Source organism: Alligator mississippiensis, chromosome 14 (genome assembly GCF_030867095.1).
Source record: "Alligator mississippiensis isolate rAllMis1 chromosome 14, rAllMis1, whole genome shotgun sequence".
NCBI classification, from domain to species: Eukaryota; Metazoa; Chordata; order Crocodylia; family Alligatoridae; genus Alligator; species Alligator mississippiensis.
Window position 1 is genome coordinate 34,540,068 of NC_081837.1, and position 24,727 is coordinate 34,564,794.

Sequence of the window (24,727 nt, forward strand, 5' to 3'; positions counted from 1 at the left end):
CTCCTATGTCACACTCGCATATCCACACTGAAACTCTCACTCCTATATGAGGACATGCATTGACATGCATGCTTTGCAAGCAGGCATATCCAAACATCTCACACACAGCCCCACATTCATTCACAGTTAGACTGTCTGTACAGATAGTGTGAGAAGATACTGTACAGGTGGTGTAAGAAGGATGTCGTGGTGGTCCACAGATAATGTGATGGGCAAGGCTTTCTTAGGACCATCTCTTCTGTTGGATCAACTATGTTGCTGGGATAAAGTTAGACCAGCTTTTGAAGGGAAGGCATTCAGAGACTGAGGAAGCATGTCTGCCCTTTGAAAGCCTGTCTAACTCTATCCCAATGATATAGCTGGGCCAATAAAAGAGATCACCCTAGGAAATCCTGGCCTCGGGCAGGTATCATACAAACACTTACTTTTATTTTTGCCCTGGGGGAGAGATGGACATGTGGAAAGTTGCATGCATTTCAGGTGACAGCCCTCTTCCCAAGGGGGGCCGGGGCGCTCAGACCCCCCCGTACTTGGCACCTCTGCACTCTTACACACGCTGTGAAACCTCGGAGATATTCACCTACCCACACACGGACACCAAATTGCTGCGCTGAAGTTCACACATGCCCACATGCCTGTTGACAACTATGTTTTTTGCTGGTATGATCGTGTTACTGGAGGGGGGGGTGGGGGGAAGGGGTTCTTCCTATGCTGTGATCCCGGCACCCCCGCCCGCACGCTGTGCACGCCAAGCCGCCGTGCCCGAGCTGGCCCGCGGAGCCGGGGGCGGGCAGGAGCCGCGCGCGGCGGAGCGGCGCCCCCGGGCCGGAGCTGCAGGCAGGCTGTGAGCAAGCTCCTGGCCCGCGGCCAGGTCGTTTCCCATAAAGCACATGCTCGCAGTGCTTATAAGGCCGGGCCGGCGGCGGGCGGCGGGCGCAGTCCGTGCTCGGCGCAGAGCAAAGCCGGTCCCGGCCCCGCGCTCCAGCCCCGCCGCGATGGCCCGCCTCGGAGCCAAGGTAGGGGCGCCGCCGCCTCGCGCCCTCCAGCCCGGCCCCGCGCACGGGGGGGCAAGGACCCCCGAGCCCTCCTCCCTCCGCCCCGTCCCCGCGGCCGCCCGCTCTTTGCCCTCGCCCGCTGGCTGCATGCAGGAGCTTGCTGCAGAGGGAGCTGCCCGGCCAGCTGACAGCCTCTGCCTGGCCTTTGGATGCCAGCCGGGAAAGGTGCCAGAGCCAGGTTAACCCTGCGTGCCCGCCTGCGCCCGGTCCCCGTCTAATCCACCCTGCCATGTAGATCCCAGGGGTGCAGGGGAGTCACCCCAGGGCCGCCTGGGGTTCCCCAGCAGCAACTGGAAACCTTAGCACCCCATTGCCCGAGTGAAGGGGCACTGCCGGGACTACCAGGGGCAGTGCGGCACAGGAGGGCCACGCTGCGCCCTTTCTGGGGATAGGAATCAACGGGAGGATGGATGGATGGATCCGGCAGTCTTAGGCTGGGAGGTGGCAGAGTTAATGCTGTGGGGACACAGGAATTTGCATCGTGGATCAAGGAAGGGGTCAGGGTTGAGTGGACGGAGCACTAGCTGCTTGGGAGGAAGGCAGGAGAAATACCTCCACTGGCCTCAGGGAAAGTTTCCTCCAGACCTCCCCCGTTTCTGAGGTCAGATTTGCCCTGAAGCAGAGCAGTTTTCAGCCCCTCCCTCTCTGTTGGGACTGGATGTTCTTGCTGGCTGTGAAAGAGCCATTCCCTCTTTGCATCCTGCTTAAATTCTGGCCGCTCCGGCATCCTCGTGGCAGTGAGTTCCACAGCTTGCTTGCATATTGCATGCGAAGGAGTTTGTGGGGCTGTTGCCCAGGCGTAGTCTGTGTTCAGGAGTGGTGAGGGGGCAGGGGAGAGGCGATGGGAGGAGGAGAAACCTCCAGGCTGGGGGGCTGTTCCTTGGAGGGGTGCTGGAAAGGGGGACACTTCTTCAGCTGCTGGACTCCAGAGTGTGGAGTTCAGCGAAGTCCAGCGGAGTCCAGCGTAGTGGAGACAGGACGGGAGAGGTTGCATGCAAAGTGAGAGAGGAATGGAGGAATAGTTTGTGATGTGAGATGGAAGGGATTGAAAAGGAGGACGAAGCGGGGTGAGAGAGGGCTGGGGGGAAAAGGACAGGAGAGAGGGAGGCAGCGAAGACGGTGCAAAATAGCAACAGGGACACTGAGTGGCAGCGCCAGCTTCCTGCTTTGCACAGAGCCGTGCCCAGACTTGTGTCTGGTGGGGACCTTGCGCTGAGACTGACAAGCAAAACACAGGGCTGGGGAATTCCCAGCTCAGCTGCTTTGCTGACCTCCTGCTCCCTCCAAAACAGCAGCTACAGGGGTGAGGACTGGAAGGAGGGGTTTGATGGGGGAGCAGGTGGGGGGAACAGTGCTTTCAGATTAACCCTGTGGTGCCCCTTAGGAAGGAGGCTTGTCTTGAACTCTTTGTGCAACAGCCCACAAACAGCAATGCAGCATGTGACTTACCAGAAGTGCCAGGCCATGCCCCACTCTGCATTGGGCAAGGCACGTGTCTCCTGACAGTAGTGTGCCCTGGCTGCGCTGCTGATGGGGCTAGCACCAGTGAGAGATGGGTTAACAGTGCAGATGGGAGCTAGATAGATGTACCTGGGGAAAGGCAGAAAGCAAGCAAACCAGTCTAGGGAGTACCTGTGTGTCTGGGACAGGGGATCTTTAGACCCATCCCTGCGGCATTGTGATAGATCCAGCTGTTGGCACAAATGAATGCAAAACAAAGCTCGTTGCTTTTGGTTACGTTATTGTGATACTGAGCAGGCAGGAAACTGCCAAGGAGCTGCCGTGGGTGCCTGGGGGCATGGGTTCTTCCACACAAGCTGGAAGGTGCATGTATGACTTCCTCTGTCTCTCTTCCCCCCCTGCTAAGACACACCTGATCCCCAGAGCCTGGCTGGCTCTCCTGTTCGTGGCCTGCTGCTGGACCCAAAAAGGAGACTACTGCAAGCAGATCATCACTGACAAGCACCTGAACGAACTGCAGGACCTGGTGAGTCTTGTGCCTGCCAGCATGGCTTGGGGAGCTGGAGCAGGATGGAGTTAGGCTGGAGCCTTGGGCCAGGGGAAGCTGGTCCATACCTGCCTCAGCTGCTAGAGGTGCATGCTGTTGGGAGGGGAGGCGTACCTGTCGGAAGAGAGTGGTACTTGCTGAGGTGGGTGCCTGGAAGTAGCAAGACTGCTGTTTGTACCAGGGAACTGTGGCACCATTGGGACAGACCAGCTGCCCCAGCTGGGATGAGTCCGTATGTTCCGGGTGAGCAAGCACAGCAAGGCGAGCTCCCCAAGCAGAGCACCCACATGGAGAGAAACATGCAGGGCAGGTGCCTTTCAAAACAAGGGGGAGGCAGGTGCCACGTGGAGCTGAGGGAAGCGGAGATATCTCCCAGGGAGGTCTTGTGCCCGGGAGAGATCGGGCTTTGCTGCGAGCGGGAATCAGCTCTATCACGTTGGGTGGACTGGATTGTTGGGACTGGGCCATGAACACAGGGCAGACAGAAAGAGGAGCAGAGAAATAGAGCTGGGCTGGAGCTTTGCAACCACCAGCTGCTTTCCCTTTCGCTAGTGGTGGGGAAGGATGAAGAGTGGCAGCAGTCAGGAGAGAGAGGAAGGGACGGAGGGAAGCAAGGAAAAATTACTTGTGTGTTAATCCATCCCTCCCAATGCATCTCTCTCCCCCACACACTGTCTCCCCACTCTCTCTGTTGCTCTACTCATCCTTCCCCATATACACTGTGTGCTTGTCTATCCACTGTCTGTCTGTCCAGCAACCCCCCTCTAATCTTCACCAAGAGGGTAAGCAGGCAGACAGATGACTGTGTAAGGGCATAGCTTGTAGGCAGACAGACAGAGAGGTGTGTATGGAGATGGATAGATACAGAAGTATGTAAATGGAAGAGAAACAGCTGGAGGGGGGTGGTGCAGTGCTAGAAGGGCCTCGCTAGCACAGTTTTCAGGGCTGTGGGCTGCGAGCAGGTGCCAAGAGACTTAAACTCAACTGAATAAAGGTTACTTGAATTCTAAAACAGAGACAGGTAATGCTTAACCTTGGGATCCACGTGCTGCTGCCACTTTAAGTGCTCAGCTTCCGTGGCAGGAGCCAGGCTGTCAATCCAGATGTGGTGCTGCCAGTCAAAGGATTAGGTTACTAAGCCGGGGTTGCTGCACTGGCACAGGTGCCCGTGTCTCAGTGCCTGCAGCATCCTGAGCTGAGCTGAGCTCTCCGTCCGGCAGCTGGTGAGCCATCCCAACCATTGAGCACAAAGATCGGAGTCAGGTTGTTGAAATGAAGCCTGGCGGTTTCTGGGCTGCCAGAGGTAGTTTCCTTCTGGCATTCTTCAGGCTGGTGCAGTGACCGCAGCCCCGCACCCCTCCTTACCCCCGCAGCCTCCCTGGCTCTGTTCCGAATAAATGTTTTCTAGTAACCTCCCTCTCACTGCAGGCCTGTTTCCCTCTGCAGATAATGAAGCAATTGTTCCCAATAAGACATGCTCTCCTGGCAGCCCTGTCCCTTCTCAGCCTGAAATACAGGCTCCAAATCATTCTCTCACTCCTCAAAGGAGCTTTGCCTTCTGAAACAGAAAACCTCTCCGGCTCAGGGGTCCTTTCAGACACAGAGAGTCCTGCGGCTCTGGGACCCCTGTGAACTCATTGTGTAAACTGCTGACTCAGAACGTGAAAGAGAAAGGGGAAAGGGGATTTAATGGTTTCTTCTGCCCAGGCATCTCCTTGTTTGTTTGGGGGAAGATTAGGAACAATCCCAAGATGATGTTCTTAACCGGGCTACGCCTGTTCATAGCACGGCTCCGCCTACCTTATGACTGCTTTGCCTCTGGACCGTCTAAATTGCACAGAATAAATGCATCACGCTGCACCTTCTAGCACTATAGATCCCAGAGCCTGTCACAGAAAGCTCTTTTCCCACTAGGGAGAGGAGCAACAGCTGCGGGAGAGAGGGGCAGAAAGTCCAGCCAGGATACATTCGTCTGTTTATGAAATGGGTTGTCACCTGCAGGGTGTGTGCAGAGTAGGAGTGCCGGCTGGGTTTGAGATCCATGTGGATACCCAGAAGTGATCGCTTCTTCTGTAGCTGAGGCGATGCATGCCTGTGCCAGGTGTACAGCACCTCAGGAGCTGAGTCCGCACTGCTAGCGAGCACTGCTGTAGCATGCCTGGGGCTTGGAATATCAGGCCTTTGACTCTGGTTGCCCCATGGGGCAGTGGGTCCTATCCAGAATAGCTGGGCTCATCCTGCAGTGCAGGCTTTCTCCTAACCAGGGTCTATGAGGCCTCAGACAGATCTGGCACCTGGTTAGATGGAAGTGTGAAGGAGCCGCTGTCTAACCTTGTGGTTCTCTGTTGCAGATTGACACACAGATGATGAACACTTGCAAGGTCTCCTTTGAGTACATTGATGAGAAGCTGTTGGTGAGTGGACTTTATCTGCTGCTTGGAGACAGGCCTCATAAGGTCACACTGTAGTGTGTGTAGCAGCTGGGGACCGGCTACAGTGAATGGAGGGCCCATGGTCAGGGAGGAGGTTAAGCAGGTCTCTAGGGGACTAAGGGTTTGTGGCTGAATGAAATACCACGGATGTCAGAGATCTGGGTTTAGGTTCCAGCTCTGCCACAGACAACCTGTTTGAGCTTGCACAGTCACTTAATCCTTCCATGCCTCAGTTTCCCACCTGCAGAATAGCGCTGGTAATCCCCGCTTTTGGCCATTTAGCAAGCCCATGAGTCTCTCAATAGCTGTATATCCAGGACTTAGCCTGGTAAGGTCCCAGTTCACAACTGGGTTTTGTAGGTGTCACTGTGATGCAACAAAAACTTCTGGGGAATTTTATACCTTTCATTAAGGAAAATGCATCGCTTTGGGGTCACCCACTTTCTGAAACATATCTGACAGCTCCTTCTACAGGGCCCCTCCATTTGGGTCAGGTGCAAGTCAGGCTATGCAGGTGTGCTGAGCTGCATCGTGCGCCTGTATAATGGACACTAACCTGTTGATTTTTTTGCCTCCCAGAACAAGCCAATCTGTTTTGTCAAGGCAGCTTTCCCGCAACTGAAGCATATCCTGGATAAAATGGAGTACAAGGAGAACTCATCCAACTTTGAGAAGGCAAACAACGTGAGAGAGATGTACACCAAGATTGACGAGAATGAAGAAATATGCATTGAGGAGCAGGATGAAGAGGAGAAAGAGGTACCTCCGGACACCACGCTCTATCAGGGACCAGGAGCAGGGCACGTGGCCCTCAGTGGAAGGGAGCCGCTTGGTTTCTTCCGGTCCCTGAAGCAGGGAGGATGTCTAAGCCAGGGAAGGGACAACACAGGGAACTGCAGGGGCCATGTCCTTAACCATGAACTGTGGTCACTATTGGACGGGAATGATCATTAAATCCATGCAAAGCTAATTAAGAGAGAAGCTGGACTTGTGGGTGGATGGTTGGCAGGATCCGAACCTGGCAGATGAAAGAGCGGAGCCGCAACCACAGAGCTGGGAAGATTCCCAGACAGTCCAGCTGTCTGTTAGAGCCTCCCTTGTGCAGAGCAGTGGAAGTGCTCAAGAGTTTTTGGAGGTCTTGAGAGACCCTAGAGCCATCCTGCTGGGTGGGGGTCTCTGAGCCGCATGACCACGAGGCACTAGAGGTTCCTGGGGTGATACGAGTCTTGTCTTGGGCAATCCTAGGTGCAAGCTAGTTCCTAGTTTGCATGGACATCATGAATTACAGGACACTGTCAATGCTACTTAGTCTCTTGTGCGATGGGCTGTGCTCCCAGCTGCCTCCATCAGGCCTCCTCTGCCTGTGAGCTCCCCTGCAACCTGCACTAGGCAGGAGTCACCAGAGGACTCAGGGCACAGTCAGACCCCTGGGCAAACCCAGCGCAGCCATGTTCATATCGTTGGTGTTTTTCTGCCTGCATTTGCTGCAGCCTAGTGCCCAGTGAGTGAATGGTCCTGATCCTGCTCTCCCTGGGGGACATGGCAAAACGCCCTTTGATTTCAGGGAGAGCTGCATCAGACTCACTGGGTCTGATCCTGCTCTCCTACCACTGCCTTCCTGGGGGCTGTGTGAGGAAAGTCAGGTCATGCTCTGGATGTGGCACTGATTGAGGTTTAGGAGTCAGTGCAAGTGGGGTGATAACATTGTTTCTACCATCTGGTCCATATTCTGGTTGCTGAGCCAAGCTCTCTCATTAGCTTTCCCAGGCCTGTGTGAAGAAGTTCAGCACCCCTCCCGAGGAGATGCTGGGACTGCTGAAGAAGTTCTTCTCCAAGGTCAAGGACCTCCTGGACCAGAAGGTAGACTTCAGACAGGACTGCAGTGATACCTACCGGAAGCTGTGCTCAGCCTCCAAGAAACAGGAGACCTCATCACTAGGTAAGGACCCTAGGGCAACTTCTTCCCTCTGAACGCACATGCATGTTGTTTGCAGCTTTATGGATGCATCTGTCTGATGTGTGTGTCTATGTGTGCACATGGGTTTGCACACCCATAAGCATTTGTTTCCACACATGGGCTTTTCTTGATGTTTTTGGGCTGCATTTGTCTGCTTGCACCTTCCCGGGTGGAGGGATGTGGGAGTGAACATTCACAGTGCACACCTAGGTACGTGCTGCTACCATTTCTTCTCAGAAATGAAGCTCAGGGTTCAGTTCAAAGGAAGATCCTCATCTGAGGGAGGATGGGCTGGAAGTCTCTGCCTCCCTTTGCTGCATGTTTAGGGCTGTGTGTTTGGCCGTGTTGATGGAGGATGACGCTCTCGCCTCTGCTATTTCTGACTTGAACTGAAACCAGGAAGTTCAGAGGCAGGTGCAGATATTAGCAGAATAAAAACCCTTCCAGCCAAACCGCAGAGCTGATGCAGGTTGGGCTGCAAGCCTGAGGCCTGGGCTTGAGACAAGAGTGCAGCACTGGGAGATGGAACGCCTGGATTCCTCTGCCACTGACATGCTGGGTGACCTTGGCTAAGTCACTTCCCTGCTCTGTGCCTCAGTGTTCCCCATCTGGGGGACAGTGCTTCTGGCCTCCCAGGCAAGTGGCAGGGCTGCCTGGCTCCCACTCGGGGAGCACTGCCATGCTGGAGTGGAAGAGGCAGCGTTCTCCTCTGTGCCGCCGTGGGGTCCGTGTTCCATGTTGTGTGTTTGCATGCTTGCCACGAAGCAGCTGTCATCCATCATCTGTGTTCATCAGAAGCTGGGACTTACCCGTGTCTTGTCTGAGTCGAGGGGACGATGGGAAACTAACATCCCCTCTCTGGTCCTGCTGCTGGGCCCCCTGCTGCTGGCAACAACCTGAACCTCAGATCCCTGCTGGATTAGGGACTGCTGTCGTGAGGACCATGCCAGCCTGTTCACTCTGCTGCCTTCCCTCCGTGCCCATGTCCCTGCTCACAGGAAACAAGCATATCTCCTACTAACCACTAATTGCTCCTTCCACCCAGCTCACAGGCTTCTTCCCTGACTCCCTGGGGGTCTCATTTTACACTCCTCCGGGCCCCTCCCCTCCCCTCCCCTCCCCATGGCCTGTCCTTGCTCTGACCAATGTTGTGTCCTAACCCCTCTTTCTGGGCTCTCTGAGCTCCATATTGTTTTGGGCCCCTTTCTGTGGCTCTGACATCAGCCTGCCCAAGCTCAGGCTTTGCCCTGGGACAGGGGGAAGGGGTTGTTCCCTGCTCTCTCTGGAGGCTGGTGACTCTATGGCCCTTCTTTCTCTCTGGTTCTTTCAGGTGTGGCTGCCCAGAACTGCAACTGCCCTACAGCAAGCCCCATCCCTGGGCGACCCTCAACCTCTCTCCCTCCGGGCTCTGTCACCAAGCCCCTCCCCTCCACTGTAGCCCTCCAAGGCAGCGAGGAATTTGCTGCCGGCACCCACCCACCACACAGCCTGCCTGATACCCTGCAGACTCCCACCAAACTAGATGGCAGCATCAGGCCTCAGGCATTCAGGAGCACACACAGCAGCACGGGTACAAAACAGCTCCTGGGCCCCCAGGCTGGCACGTCTGCCACCACGTCCTCACCATCTGCAGAATCGGAGCCAGTGCCAGTGTCACAGGGACATGGGGATGAGTTCATCAGCACTGAATCCCTCCAGGACCCTGCTGAAGCTGTCTGGCAGGAGCCCCTTAGTACCAAGGGCTTCTCCATCTCTCCACCTAGCTCAGCCCCTGATGAGAGGATGTTACAGAGGGAAGAGAATGGATTCCAGGATCCTTCCCTGCCCTCCAGAGCTGGGAGCATGCAACTAGGGCTGGCTGGGCATGGCAAGCTCGCTTCTGCTTCACCTAATCCATCGCCTGTCACAAAAAGGCTGCATACCAGGGCAGTGGAAGATGCCACCTCTGCTGCCCAGGCACCCGCAGGGACAGATCCAAGTGATCACTCGATGGAAGCCATCAGCATCGAAGCCACATCCAGCCCTGCCCCTGTCAGCGTGGAGGCAGAGGATGCCTTGGGGCTGGCCTATGCTGACAGTCCAGGAACGCCCCTGCTCAGCGAGCTGTCACTTGGCCCAACTCTGAGTTCCAAGGAGCCGATCTCAGTAGTGCAGCATCGTTTCTCCAGGATGGCAGCCACCACTGACAACCCATCCCCTCCTGAAAAGCACCCCTGGGAGAGTCCTTGGCACCCAGCAGGGCAGGGCAGAGAGCCAGGCACACAGCACTTCCCTGAGAAGAGAGTGGGGGGAAGAATTCAGGGGCTGTCCAGGTTCAAAGAGCCCGATGACAGCATGGCAGGGCCTAGGGTTGACTTGAACTTCATTCCTCCGAACACAGACCAGCGCGGGAAGGAGGAGGCGAAGCTCAGAGAGAGCCATTGGGAGCCCCTGATATACACGCTGGCAGTTAGCATCCTAACTGCACTCCTGCTGGCAGTGGGAGGCCTGCTCTTCTACAGGCATAAATCCAGGGTAAGATCCTAAGATCCCCGCCATATCCCTGCTCCACAGGGCAAAGGACTCCATGGTAGTGGCATGTAGGAGAACAGCTGTTCTTAGCAGCTGTGGGGTACATGACACAGCCTGGTGGGCAGTAGCAGCAGTGCTAGCTCATGGGTTAAGTATGCATCACCTCCTCCCAACCCTTCACTATCAGCCCAAGAGCTGGAGGCACCTTGGGAGCAACCCGCTCTTTAATGAGCACTTTGAACTGGGGTCCTAGTGCTCAGAGCAGAGACTGGGTGTCAGGACACTTGGGTTGTGTTCCCAGTTCTGCTGCTGACTTCAGGAGCTTGCTCCCTGCCTCGATTTCCCCACCAGTGAAAGGAGACTGTGTCATCGATGACAAGATGCTTGGAGGTGCTGGGGGAAGGAGGGGCAGTGCTAGAGAAGGACAGGCTGCTGGGCCAGTGGTCAGAACTGTTTGGGGGGCTGTGACTGCAGTGGGATTTGGGCCAAGGTGGGGAAGGGTGTTTAGTGATGCACTGCTGGGCATTGCAGTCCCCTGCCTGCCTCCACCCATGTTTCCCATCCCCAGCTCTGGTTAGCACTGAGGACTCTGTCCCCCAGCATCACTGAGGACACTGTCCAGTGGAGGGAGTGAGGGGAAAGGACCCACCCAGCAACTCTTCTCATTGTGGCAGCATGGCCGCACTTCACTCCTGACTCCCTTTCAGCCCCTATCTCAGTGCTCACCCTCTGTTTCCTTCATGCAGACCTTGGAAAAACAGCTGCAAATGAGAGGGAATGACCTGGAACAGCAGGAGGGAAGGTAAGAGGCTGTGGAGACTCTGTGGCATGGGGTATACAATCGGGAGATGTTGCTTACTGGGCATGCAGCTGCTGAGGTGAAGAGGGAGGTGAGGCTTATTTTTCAAATGCAGTCCCAGGGGTAGCTTGGAGGCAGTATAGACAGCTGCCGAGGTGCCTAGCTAGGTCCTAAGCTCTGCAGCGGTTCACACTGTGGCTGGAGTGGTTCAAACAGTGGTTCAAACTCTGCCTGGGGCCCTGGAGAGACCTGATCTATTAGGTGGGCTGCCAGAACCCACCTCCACGGCACGGATTTCAGCTCAGAGCCTCAGTAATGGGAAAGCCCAGAAACCTACTGGTGAGAGCACTCATGCAGGAACAGCCTGGGCTGCAGGTCCTTGCTGCTGAGAGCTCAAACCCATGTCTCTGCCTCCCCACGAATTCCTTGCCTTCCTCACCGCCAGGTGACAGAGCAGCAGGGAGGATTACACTGTCACACCTCCCCTCCCTCCGGCTATTGCTATTGCTCGGCCTCACCTCTGGCCTCAGTGTTAACCCTTGGGCTTTGCTTCCCCTTGCAGGCTGCTGCATGGAGCACAGGACCGTCTGGAGCTGCAGGTGCAGAGAGAGCTATGAGGTAAGCTCCCGCACTTCATCCCTCCCTATTGCCAGGGCCTGTGGCACAGGCTCGGAGGGGAATGGGAGCCTATTATGAGTGATCACCTGATGCCCAACCAGCTGCTAGCAGGTTCCAAGTCGCCTAGGGATTGTGCAGGAACGATAGCAACAAGGAATTTAATTAAAGCCATTCATTGACTAAGGGCTGTATGCAGCACTGGCTTACGTGGGTGTAGTGCCATTAAGTGGAATAGGGAATAGCAGCAGTAGCTCAAGCCCGCGAGCTTGTATGAGAGAGAAATCAGTTCCTCTTGGCATGTGAAGCTGCTCTGACAGCCACTCTGTGAAAGGATATCCCCGAGGGGGATCAGGTCAGCTGTTGGGGCTGCGATGAGCTCAGTCATGTTAGCACAGCAGTGTTGGCACAGCAGTGCTGATGGAGCTGGTTACCAGGTGCCAAGGAGTGACCCATGTTTGAACTATGAAGCCATTACTACTGAAGATGGGCAGGGAAGGACGAACCCGGGTGTGCTCTTGGATCCCAGAGGTGCTTGCAGGGCTGGGGGGAGGGAGGTCCCCTTTTTACCTGCAAATTGGACCCATTTGATGTGGAGTCACTGACTGGCAGGGAGCCAGTGTCACACAGTAGCTCTCCCCTTCCCTCCTCTTTGACACAGTCCCACAGCCCTCGGCCCCTGGGTTGATCATCCCCTTTACGTATGCACTCGTGATCTCCGGGGCTGTCACTACAACCTTGCTATGTTGCTTCACTTAGGCTGGTTTCAGTTTAGTGCCACTGGGTCCATGAACAGCATAGACAGTTGTGTCCCCCCAGGGCTCGGCGGCTTCCCCCGAGGGAGCAGGCGGCTTCTGGCAGACGTGCCAACTAGAATAGCAACAAACTTCCTGCTCCCTCAGCCTAGGGCATAGCTGAATGTGAAGGCTCACCCTTCTGTGGGCATCCCCTGCCCACATGGCTCCCTACAGGGGGGCAGTGCATTGGGTTCACCTTGTCTCCTTTCCCTTCCAGCTGGGCCTCTCTCGTCATGGGCAGCGAGGCTGTGTGGGGCTTGGACTCCCCTCACTTCTTGAGGCGGGGAATCTCAGCACTGTCTGGAGGAGAAGCTGCACTATCTGGACCCCACCTTCATCACCCTGGCGATGATGATGCTCTCTCTGTCTCTTGCTCTTGCTCTTCCTGTGTCTGAAACATCATCAGGAAAAAAACAAGAAGGACACTAGCTACTTCTGGTACTGGAGCCCAGCTTCCATGTTGCCCCAAGCCCCAGCGAACTGCCAATGGAGGAGTCAGGGTGGCCTTGAAGGAACAGGAGACATGGCCCCCGCAGACCTGCTTTGGGAAGGACAGTGGCTTGCTTCTGATGGGGCAGGCCTGGAATTGTGGTGCCGGCGCTCTCCACGGCACAGAGGGTCTGCTGACTCCAGAGGGACTTTCTCACCACGTAGGATAGCCTAGCAGTCGCTGGCTCGGTCCAGGCTTGGCGGTGCCATGGAAGGCTCTGTGATGAGGCATGCCCGGGCAGAAAGGGAGGACTGCACTGCGTCTGCCTGCTCCCAGTCTGCTCCTTGCCAGTGACTCTGGATCCCAGGCGGATGCTGCAGATGGGAGGGACCAGAGGGCAGTAATCTGGGGTCTCCTTGTCCTTCCTAGATTGGCTCCCTGGTGTGGGTGAGGAGGGGGATTAGCTGCTTCTTGCTAGGGCTGCTCCTGCCCTGCCACCTGTCTATGAGCTAAGCCTGTCTGTCTCCTGACCCTTTGCTCTTGCTGCCCCAGCGTGCTGCAATTTGGGATGATCTCCCCCCCCCACCTTCGGATGACCATCAACTGCCTGTTGGCCAGATCACCCCCTTCAGGATGCCATTAGCTACATGCACCGGCCAGTACATCCCCACCTGCTTGTCCCCTTTTTGCCCCAGAGCTGCCACACCTGGGAGCTTGGCTCTAGCTGTGACAGGCAGTGTTTGCCTCATTCCTTCCTTCACGCCCTGGGCTGGAGGCCTTAGGGGGCAGCATGGTGTGTTTGGCTTCCTACTTGCTGAGGCTCCCATGCATGGGGCTGGAACGCAGCAGTGTGGTGCATTGCACCCCTTCCTTCATCTGCCCTGACCCCCACGTTGGGGGCCTGGCAGAGAGGAGAGGGGACCTGCACCCCATGGTCCTTGCTTCCACTTCCCTCTTCCATTCCCAAGAGGTGCTGGAGACCTGGCACTGGGAGAGCAAACTGGCTGATTGAGCTTCCAGTTCCCAACCCCAAGGAGAAGCCAAACCTCTGCACTGTGAATACGCACTGCTTTGCCTGTGTTTCTGCCCTGTGGGCACGTGTGCAGGACATGCCAGAGGTAAGCAACTGCAGGTGGCCTGGCTCAGTGCCCCTGTCCCGTGCACTGGGCCCCTCCCTCTTCCTTCTGGATCCTGTGCCTCTAATTCCATCCTTCTGCCTGTCCCTGGCCAAGGGAAACCTGTTCCTGGTACTCTGCAGCCAGTTAGTTAAGGACCCCGAGCTGGCCTCGGGCTGGGAGAACTGCCTTAATCACGTTTATGCTTTAATGTATTGGATAAATTTTATCCTGTAAAGTATTTTATTGGAGGGCGCAAGCGTGGCCAGCCATGGGTGCGGCGGGTCAGGCCCTGCGTGTGGAGCTATAGGCATGAGCTGGTCTCATGTCATGGACCGGATTTTCATGACTGTGCTTTAATGTACTGAATATGTCTTTATTTTCTAAAGGACTTTTTATCCAGTAACGTGGGTGCAGCAGGCACAGCCCCAGGCTGGCATTTGAGCTCGCGTGTGTATCTCACTAGGGTCACGTGGGACTTGTACGCTGCCAGGGTATCAATGCACCTTGTGGATGTGGCAAACCTGTGGTATGTGATAGTGATCTGTGCAGCTCGGGATGCAAGCAGATGTCATCCTGATCTGAGCCAGGCTTTATTCCTGTGTATAGCCCCCTCCCAGCTCTGCTGTTCTGATGATCAGGAGCTTTTCTAGTGGCTGGGGGTCTCTGCCATCTCCATTGCATAGCTGGAAGAGGTTAAGGCACCTGGCCCACATTGCACAGTAAATCAATAAGTCAGAACCAGGATTGGATCCCAGGACTCCTTTCTGCTAGACCAAGTGCAGTAGGCCACTGGTCTCCCATTGCACTGTTGAAATATCCCCATCCCTAAATCCTGGTTATTCAGTCTGTGGAGGCTGCTTCTGTCAATGATGCTCCCAAGAGTGGGATTCTGGTGTCCTACCTGCACTGATTTCTGGTCCCCCTCTCCACTCCATTCAGAGCCCTCTCATGGCCTCTCCAAGTAGGAGGGCTGCCCCTGCTGGACTTTGCAAGCTGGCCACCTTCATGCCAACCTCATCTCTTCTTCAGCACCCTCCACCAATCCATGTCGACTTGTAGAAAGGGCCAGGGCCTCAGGGGGTGCAAATCAGCCTAACTGCAGAACTGTGCTGATTTACTCCACTGAAGATCTGGCCCCAAATCGGAAGCTGGGGCCATGTGTCATAGCCCGTGTGTTTTATGCTACTCAAAGATGGAAGGGTATCTTATTTAAGCCAACTTTTTATTATTCATAGTATTAGTATTTTAAGCATATTTATTAACTCCAAAGGTACAAGCCATTCCAAAAGAGCAATGTGGCACGTGACTGGAATGAGATACACACGCAGCTCAGGTATCCATGGCACATAGGGTGTTTTTATGTGTGCTGCGGGGGCGGGGGGCGTTTTAATTAGAGTGGCTCAGAGAGCACCTGCAGCATCTCACATACCAGCGTCCCGCACTTCAAAATGGTGATGGGGGTGCTTTAAAGTTTGTTAAACGAGCTCTCTTTAAAGTGCCCCCAGCACCATTTTGAAGCGCAGAGATGCTGATACATGAGATGCGGAGGCTGGCATGCTAATTAACACGCTTCAGCAGACTCGATTAAACGAGTTTGCTCCGAAGTGCTGTAATTACAGGGCATCGGAGCAGCCTCGCGGCACGTCTACAAGCAGCCACAAGAGTCTAATCTTACATGCTCAGGTTAATTCAGAGATCAATCCACTGACCTCAGTGGAGCAATACTGTTGTAAGCAAGATGAGACTTGCACCAGTTAATACCGCTTTCTCACTGGTGGGCTGGATCCTCACGAGGCCTAAGTCAATGGATGTGGCAGTAGATGGCTCACGCCAGCTGAGAATCAGGCCCAAGCTGCCTAAGCTGTGGCTGCTGCACTGAAGCTAGGCACCCCGTCATGTTTTCACTCATGTATTAGCCGATCAGAGAGTAGCTTCTGATTTTGGGGGAGTTACTGTTTGGTTCAAACTGTTGTTCTTTTTTTTTTTTTTTTTATACATTGAAATGGTGAATTATTTTATATGAAGTCATTAAAAAATAATGTTTATTTAAAAATAGAGAATGGCTTGTATATTTAATAATAATAAACACAGATGTGTAGCACTTTTTAACCTCTGCGTGGAGACTTGTGTTTTTTCCCATTGCTAAGGGCCCGCTTGGCTCGGTAGACAAGGAACACGGGTTATGTTGTGAATGGGACCAGCTGAGGTGCATTTACATCAGGAGTTCCCTGGGGCAGGGACTGTCCTGTTCTAATGCCGTGGCTTTCAACCTTTTTAGACTCAAAGTATCTCTTAATAGGCTTGAGGCCCCCCTCGGAAAATGCCAGCTCTTCGTTTTCACTCATTTTTTGGCTACAGAAAAGTACCGGTAATGGTTTTAATGCTATAGATTCCTTTTTGTGATCTCTGGGTTTATCATGTGAACTGTGTTTGCACACCTAACAGTACTAAAGTGCATCCTATGGCACCCTTGAAAGGATCTCAAGGCACCCCAGGGTGCTATAACCTTCTGGCCTCATGCAACAGACTGCTGGTGCATGGCCAGGCTCTTGACTACCCCAGTGCAAACAGTGATCATAACTGACGTGGTCAAGGCATTTGTTCATCAGGGCATAAGACAGTCTCTACCTATTCCCGGTCTGGTTGAACTGAAACGAAGGCAGATTATCTGGGGAGGGGCTTCTTCTGAAGCATCTGTGCTGATGACTCTCCAAAATAGGAGACTGGATAGAAAATCATTGGGGCTGATCTGGTATATCAACTTCTGTGGTCCTAAAGGGGCTTAGATGCCTGGATGACAGACGAATACAGACAGAGGAGTGTGGTGGTGGTGGGGGGAGCTGACCAAAGAACATAGTGCACGGAGGGACTGATTAGACAGAGCCTGCTAGAAGATGCCAGAGAGGTAGACAGATGTACAGAGATATGGAGACAAGGCTGGCACAATACCTGCTTCCTAGATAGTTCAGTACAGGGAGCCCTGGAAGCCCCTCTGCAGGCACTGGCCTTACCTCCCATGCAGCCTGTCCCCTTTCCCCTTGGCCTTTCCAGCACGGGCAGACATCAGAACTGTCCTAACGGCTTGAGCTCCAGGAACCAGCCTGCTCCCACCCAGGGTAATCCATGTAGAAATGAAAAACAGCAGGCCAGACCAGAGTGGTGGATCTGAGGCCAGACTGACTGACCCAGGCAGGCACTGCAGTGGCAGCTACATGGGACACCAGAGCTTCTGCCTTTGATTAAGTGCTTTAACAGCCCCATTAGGAGTGGGGCCAGTGGGTCTCTGCTGACTTTGACCTCTTCCTGTTGACATGTCCCCATGCTCAACAAACCACGGATGGGAGTTAAGATTAGCATCCTCCATTCAGGCCACTGGGTTATCGAGTCCTGTTTCCTTCTGCTGACAGAGGCCTGCATGTGATGTTGCAGGGAAGATGAGCCTTGAACCTCCCATCCTGCCTCTGGGGGGCTTGATCCTGCACCCACAGTATTCAAAGAGAGCTGGACTGGGCTTGCAGATTATCTGGGCAAAGCTGTGCAAAGGGAGGTATGGGGATGACACCACTCCTGAATTCGGCAGGCAATTCTTGTGCGTGGGCCTGGGGTCCCCTGGGGTACCTCAGCATCCAGAACTACTGGGCACATTCTGAAAGAGTCAGGAACAAGCCTCTTAAACCAAAAGTAAAAATATTCACTCACAGTAATTGCCTTAATGACTTCCTGTAACCACAAGTTCAAGCACAATGTGAAGAGCTGTTTCCTTATATCAGGACTAAAATTTGCAAGGACTGAATTCTGCCGTGTAATCGCTTGTTCCCCATATGTGGGATAAAGCAAAAGGGAGCCACTTAGCTACCATCGTTTTTCATACTTAGGATAAAGTTTCCTTTGTGACAGGCGAGTTGGGAAGAGAGAGATTTTTATCCTGCCTTGAAGCCTTAGAGTTTGAATCCAGATCAGCACTCCCAGAGCTCAAGGGTGTTATGAACTGGGGCTTTGGTTTGTAGCTCTCTGTGATGGAGCACTATTTAGAAAGCAAAGGGTTAACCTCAGCTCAGTTTTCACCTACATTTGCACAGGATTTTGGGGAAGAACTATGTAGGATCCTTTTCAACGGTTTGTGAACCCTCCAGGAATGCTCACAATGCTGTGCATCTGTCTGGCTCCTTCCCTGCTTTTGCTGGCTTATTCTGATAAACAGGATCCCTTGAGGATCATCTGCTGAGTCATCTGTGCTTCCTTCCCACTTCTAAGAGTCAGAGCGTTGAAGACCGTGATCCTCACAGATATTTATATGGGTCTGGATCCATTCACTGCCTTTTCAGGAGCTGGGACCCAGTCCTTATGTGGCTAGTCTTCCATAGAGGTTGCAACATAATTGTGGGGTAGAACTGAAATTTTAATGTTAGACTTGAAACTGGGATTATGTTCTTCAAGCCAGAGCCTGAGCATAACTGAAGCAGAGACATCTGCCTGAATATACAGACAACCTGAGACAAAAGCCCCGTGCTTGTAGGGAGGCAGTTAGACGGGCCAAAGCTACCATGGAGCTGAGGATGGCACCCCAAGTAAAGGATAACAAGAAATTGTTTTTTAGATATATAGGGAGTAAAAGGAAGGCCCAGGGAGGAATAGGACCCCTGCTAAATGGACAGAAGCAATTGGTGACGGACAGGGGGGACAAGGCTGAACTCCTCGATGAGTTCTTTATCTCTGTGTTCCTAAGCGAGGGGCACGACAAGTCTCTCACTGGGGTTGTAGAGAGGCAGCAGCAGGGTGCCAGACTACCATGTTTAGACCCTGAGGTGGTGCAGAGTCACTTGGAAGAACTGGATGCCTTTAAGTCAGCAGGCCCGGATGAGCTCCATCCGAGGGTGCTGAAGGCACTGGCCGACGTCATTGCAGAGCCACTGGCGGGAATATTTGAAAGCTCGTGGCGCACGGGCCAAGTCCCGGAGGACTGGAAAAGGGCCAATGTGGTCCCCATTTTCAAGAAGGGGAGGAAGGAGGACCCAGGCAACTATAGGCCAGTCAGTCTCACCTCTATTCTTGGCAAAGTCTTTGAAAAAATTATCAAGGCTTACATTTGCGAGAGCCCAGCAGGACAAATAATGCTGAGGGGAAACCAGCACAGGTTCGTAGCAGGCAGATCGTGCCTGACTAATCTAGTCCCTTTTTATGACCAGGTTACGAAACGCCTGGACACAGGAGGAGGGGTGGATGTTGTATACTTAGACTTCAGGAAAGCCTTCGATACGGTATCCCACCCCATACTGGTGAACAAGTTAAGAGGCTGTGACTTGGATGACTACACAGTCCGGTGGGTGGCGAATTGGCTAGAGGGTCGCACCCAGAGAGTCGTGGTGGATGGGTCGGCTTCGACCTGGAAGGGTGTGGGCAGTGGGGTCCTGCAGGGCTCGGTCCCTGGCCCGATACTCTTTAATGTCTTCATCAGCGACTTGGACGAGGGAGTGAAGTGTACTCTGTCCAAGTTTGCGGAAGACACAAAACTGTGGGGAGAAGTGGACACGCCGGAGGGCAGGGAACAGCTGCAGGCAGACCTGGATAGGTTGGACAAGTGGGCAGAAAACAACAGGATGCAGTTCAACAAGGAGAAATGCAAAGTGCTGCACCTAGGGAGGAAAAATGTCCAGCATACCTACTGCCTAGGGAATGACCTGCTGAGTGGCACAGAAGTGGAAAGGGATCTTGGAGTCCTAGTGGACAAAGCCGTCAGAAAAGCTAATGGCACTTTATCGTGCATCAGCAGATGCATGACGAACAGATCCAAGGAGGTGATACTTCCCCTCTATCGGGCGCTGGTCAGACCGCAGTTGGAGTACTGCGTGCAATTCTGGGCACCACACTTCAAGAGGGATGAGGATAACCTGGAGAGGGTCCAGAGAAGGGCCACTCATATGGTTAAGGGCTCGCAGGCCAAGCCCTATGAGGAGAGACTAGAGAACCTGGACCTTTTCAGCCTCCACAAGAGAAGGTTGAGAGGTGACCTTGTGGCTGCCTATAAGTTCATCACAGGGGCTCAGAAGGGAATTGGTGAGGTTTTATTCACGAAGGCACCCCTGGGGGTTATAAGAAATAATGGCCACAAGCTAGCAGAGAGCAGATTTAGACTGGACATTAGGAAGAACTTCTTCACAGTTCGAGTGGCCAAGGTCTGGTGGTGGTGGGAGGTGGTGCTCTCCCCTACCCTGGGGGTCTTCAAGAGGAGGTTGGATATGCATCTAGCTGGGGTCATCTAGACCCAGCACTCTTTTCTGCCTATGCAGGGGGTCAGACTCGATGATCTATTGAGGTCCCTTCATACCTTAACATCTATGAATCTATGACTCTATGAATCTGTGAATTGTGGCTTCCCATTCATTATAATAATAAAATGTTGCCCCTGAAAACTAACCCAAGCATTAACTATTCACCTATGAATGCTTTAGTGGAAATACTAAGTTAAGATGCTGCCATGGATTGTGGAAGATGTTGAAGCAGGATACTGTGAGCAGCACCCTGATGTCACGGCTACTTGGGTGGTATGTGTGAAAGCTGAAGAACACCAATCCCCATCTGGTCCCAGATGAAAGTCACCCCCATACCATTCTCAGTGATAAACAGGAGATGAGTCCCCAACCAAGGTACGCAATTAGAAACCTTAGTGCTTCCTGGTAACTGAAACCACTTCCCCAAGTGCTCTTTGGCTGCAAAAATCTTGTCTATCTCACATACAGCTGGAAGGACTTACATGTTTCCTCCACCTTGACCTTCTCCTTTGACCTAACTTCAAGGAACAGTAGAAAAAAAATCAGTGGGACATTGAAAACTTGTGGATAGAGTGGTGGAAACCAGTCTATCTCCACTGAAGAAATGCAGCTTCAGAGACATTCAGTGCTAGAAGAACCCCAGTCTGGTCTGACCTTTTACAGAGTGTGGGCAGAGCATTTCAGCCAGTGATTCCTGATTTACAGCAGCTGAAGAACTGCCTCTTTGTATCTCACAACGAGTTAAAGCAATGTCGCAAAAGGTACTGGATGGAGAAGACTGAAGGGAGTGGGGAGGTTGACGAGACAGTTTTGCACAGTTGCCTGGTACCTTCCAGGACTTTGGGTACTGTAGATTCCTATGCTAGAAGGAGCTGTTGTGACCATTTAGCCTGAGCTGTGTGCAACACACTCCAGAGAACCTCACCCAGTGATGTCTGCATCAAGTCCATAACTTCTGGCTGAATTAGAGCAGATTTTTTGGAGAAAGGCAGCCAGGCTCAGGTGATAGATTCCAGATAACAGTGAGCCCTGCACATCCCATTGGCAAGTTGATCCAAGATCAATTACCCTCCCCCCCCCCAACTATTTCATGAAAGAGCATTTTCTGTCTTAGGCAGGTCACTGAGTTAAGGATCCACAGAGAAAGTCTCCCTGCGGATGGTAGGCAGTGCTATACGTAGAGAGGTTAGCTGCCTACTGCATTGCACAAGCTTGTGACCAACTGGCTCATCAGGTTTTTCAGTATGAATTCCCAGAATTTGCTTTCACTGATCATTTTTGGGAAATGATACTAAGTGCATCTTATTTTCCCGGAGGGCTGGGATGTGTGGGGACCAGAGCTCTAATAGGACAATATCCAGCTGTCTGGTTCTTGGAGAAGCTGGTATGAGAGCCTGATCCAGACCCACTGAGTCAGTAAGGAACCACCTCCTGACTGTCTGGTTTTGGACCATAAGTTGACTAAGGTTAATGGTGTCTGGGTTTCGGGTTGGGACAAAAATCATTCCTTCCTGGTAATATAAATAGGTGCTTACTGTTGGCCAGTCCTTCATTAACTTTATTAATTAAGCTGTAAACTTAGATCAAAGGATGACATTTAAAGGGAACGTGAGCCTCAAGCTTCAGGTCATTTGTGATTCATCATAATTGCTTCCATAATGGAAACAGCCCTTTACATTTCCAGAGGGCTTTACCCATTTGGAAGTGCCATTCGAAGGCAATGATGCCAGACTAGGCAGAGCTCTGATTTAGTCCAGGGCAGCCATTCTTTGAAAAGGGAAGAGCAGGGATACAATGGGAAAGACAATGTCCTCTACCCTTGGTAGGACTGCCTTAGAGGAGAGTGATGGGGGGAAAAAAATCCTCGCTGATGTTACACACTCTCTATACACATTTTTAGTGAGCTGCCAAGTCTGTTTGGAAGGTGCTCCTTCTTTGTCTTCTTTGATGCTGACATCTGTCTCTGCAGGACAGGAGTGAGGTGGGTTAGTAGCACTGAGCCAAGCCAACACAGTGTGCTTGACCTAAGCGCTCTATCACTGACATGGAATTGTTCCCAACAAAAGGCTGGTCCCTACTCAAGCAAACTGGTTGATCAGGAAAGTGGTCATCTAGCAGTGAGGTGCCTGGGCAGAGAGGCCTGGATCATCACCTGTTGCAGCTGAGCAGGAGGTCTCATGGCACAGAGGATTGAGAGGTTACAGGAAGGTGGGAGCTCCTCCACTCAGAGAAGCCAAGATAAGGAGAACAGTTCTGGGGGCCTGATGACATGGGAATCCCTTTCCTGAGCAATGACGTGGGAACCCCCGTTTTCCTGAGCGTGCACGGGCCCTAAAGGAAGGGCCAGGGAGAGGGACAGGACTTATGCTTGGAATATTTGTTGTGTGCTACGTGCTAGATTTGCTTGTAGTGGGGCAGGCTTGGCCTCTGCTCAGGCTGCAGCCTCACTTGGGAACTGAGACAGCGAGCAGAAAGTACTTGGCTGTCTCCGTAGCGAAGACAGCAAGGGCTACTGCTGAGGCCAGGCTGAGAGCTCAGTTCACTGCAATGGCCCTACACTCAAATTAAACAGAGAGGGAAAATCCAGCCCTAAGCAGCAGCCTCCAGAGCGACTCTAGCCCTGCTTGACAGCTACACCAGTGGGCCCAGATAGAGCTTGCACTTGGGATGTTTGCTGGAGTGAATACTTTTGCACAGGGAGAGCAGGTGAAGGGGAGGTCAGGGGTGAAATTTCCCCAGTACCTGGGAACCCAGCAAAAAAAAGAGAACAGCTAGAGCTTCAGGCACTGGGTGTGGAGAGAGCAGAGCCAGCTCTTGAGCATTAAAAGGGAAGGCTACAATAAAGAGATGGAAGTTGACAATTGCCTGTGATTACAGGGGAAGGGTGGAGAGCAATTAACACTAATCTTTGGTTGTTGGAAACACCTTAAAGGAAGCCTCAAATCAAGGGAGCTGCTGTATTCAGGGCTGTGGCTGCTATGACCTATACTGCGGAGGTTTCTGTGAGACAGGAGCACGGGCCTTACAGAGACAGCAGAGATGTAACTATAGAAAACCTTGCTGTCTTCTGCAAGGTTTGGCCGCAGCAGTGTAAGGATGGTTGATGTGAGGTGCCAGTGAAGGCTGAAGCCGTGCCCACAGAGCTTGGGAATCTCGGCTTCCTCCCAAAATCAGATGGAGTCTGGACTTGTCTGTGGAGTGTCTGCACCTGAAGCTGACTAGCTGGCATTCCCCTGCATTGTGCTGCTATTTGTTCTAATTTTCTTTGAATGCAGGTAGGGGGGTAATTGCAGACTTGCTTAGAAGAGAGGTCCCTTGTCTCAACGAAAGGCCTAGTGCAGCGGTTCCCAAATGGTGGGCTGTGCGTGACCCCAAATGAGGTTGCAACACCAGTGGGTGGGGGAGTGAGGGGCCATGCTGAGGAAATGAGGCTATAAATGGAGTCACGCTGAGTAAAAGTTTGGATAGCACTAGCCTAGTGTCCCTGAATCTGAAACCCCAGCTCTGTAGCCCCACAACCCTCCAGGCTCTGCTGCTCCCATGGCATGCTTGTGAAATCAAAAGCCAGCAAGTGCCCTGGGGTGGAGGGGGAGTCACTTGGTTGGGCTGGATTCCCTTCTCTCACCTGGAGGTGAACTTACAAGCACTTCAGCTGAGCCTGATCATCTACTCACTCTCCCCAGAATAAAGCCACTGGGCCTGACTCCTCTTTCAACCACCCAGGTGTAAATTAGGTTGTAAATCAGGAGTGGTTCAATTGGGCATGAGTTCCCTCCCACTTACCCAGGTGTAATTCGGGATCGGCTGAGCCTGACTGCCCTGTGTATAAATCAGAAGCGTCTCCATCAAAGTTGGTAGCTCTATGCTATTCTGAGTCCAAGGTAAGGCAACAGGCAGGATCTGCCATGTGGAGTCAGACCTGGGATCTGATGTTTTGTGGGGAGTGTTGTGGTCTGGGTTTTCTATTGTGAGGCAGAAGAGGAAGGGAAGTGTATGGGACAGGCTGGAGGGAGATGGGATGCAGAAGGAATGAAAGGAACGGGAAAAAAGAGTGGGAGGAAGAGACGGGAACAGAGAGGGGGTGGGAGAAGAAGGCAGTGGAAGGGATCTGCAACAGGCGCTGCCCTGACACCAGTGGAATTCAGCTCTGCCCCCATCCCCTCCTACGGGCGGATTCTCCTCTTTCCCACCGGCTGCTTGTTAGAGGATGTCCTTGTGCAGCTGCATGCTGGCTTAGGACTGGGGAGGGCTGGGGCTGTCCCCACGAGGTCTGATTGTAATTAGGCCTGGCGGACAAAGGCAGCTGACCTCTGGTTTTCCATTTCCTCTGCGTGCAGCCTGCCGCTCTTGGGCCTGATGGCTGCTGGAGAGACAAACCTCCTTGCATGGGACAGGTCAGAGGGTGAAGCTTGCAGACACAACAGTGCTTCAAGCATGGTGAAAGAGGGGATTGGGTGACTTGGAGCCTGCTGGGGGGACTAGAAGCTGCCGCATATTTGGTGAGCTCTCTAGGAGGTGCACCTCTACCTTACCTTCTGTCTAACAAACTGGTGCCTCTCGATCTAGTGCCTAAGGGTTGGGCTTGCCTGGCATGAGACAAGGAAGCTGTATGCTACTCTTCTGAGCCAGCAAAGAGCAGAAGCAGCAGCATCCTTCCTCGGACTACAGATAGAGATGGCATGTTTCTAGCCCCATTCCTGGCTGTGTTCAGCCCAACCTCTGCATTGTGGACATGT

The 24,727-nt window shown here is 53.2% G+C and overlaps 1 protein-coding gene across 1 annotated transcript; it reads left to right on the forward strand.

The window, feature by feature from the left end:
- The first annotated feature begins 922 nt into the window (after positions 1-922).
- On the forward strand, positions 923-15,831 carry CSF1 (colony stimulating factor 1). The gene is made up of 9 exons (XM_014605465.3): positions 923-1,016; positions 2,923-3,042; positions 5,415-5,477; positions 6,075-6,254; positions 7,254-7,434; positions 8,783-9,966; positions 10,710-10,765; positions 11,325-11,380; positions 12,392-15,831. The coding sequence occupies exons 1-8, from the start codon at positions 996-998 to the stop codon at positions 11,377-11,379; spliced, it is 1,860 nt and encodes a 619-aa protein (XP_014460951.1). The 5' UTR covers positions 923-995; the 3' UTR covers position 11,380; positions 12,392-15,831.
- The last annotated feature ends 8,896 nt before the right edge of the window (positions 15,832-24,727 follow it).

Bases quoted from the DNA above. Each gene is read 5' to 3' on its own strand.
- CSF1 (XM_014605465.3), top strand. From the start codon at position 996: ATGGCCCGCCTCGGAGCCAAG. The intron at 1,017-2,922 runs GTAGGGGCGCCG...CCCCCTGCTAAG, and splicing joins TGGCCCGCCTCGGAGCCAAG to ACACACCTGATCCCCAGAGC. The intron at 5,478-6,074 runs GTGAGTGGACTT...TTTGCCTCCCAG, and splicing joins ACATTGATGAGAAGCTGTTG to AACAAGCCAATCTGTTTTGT.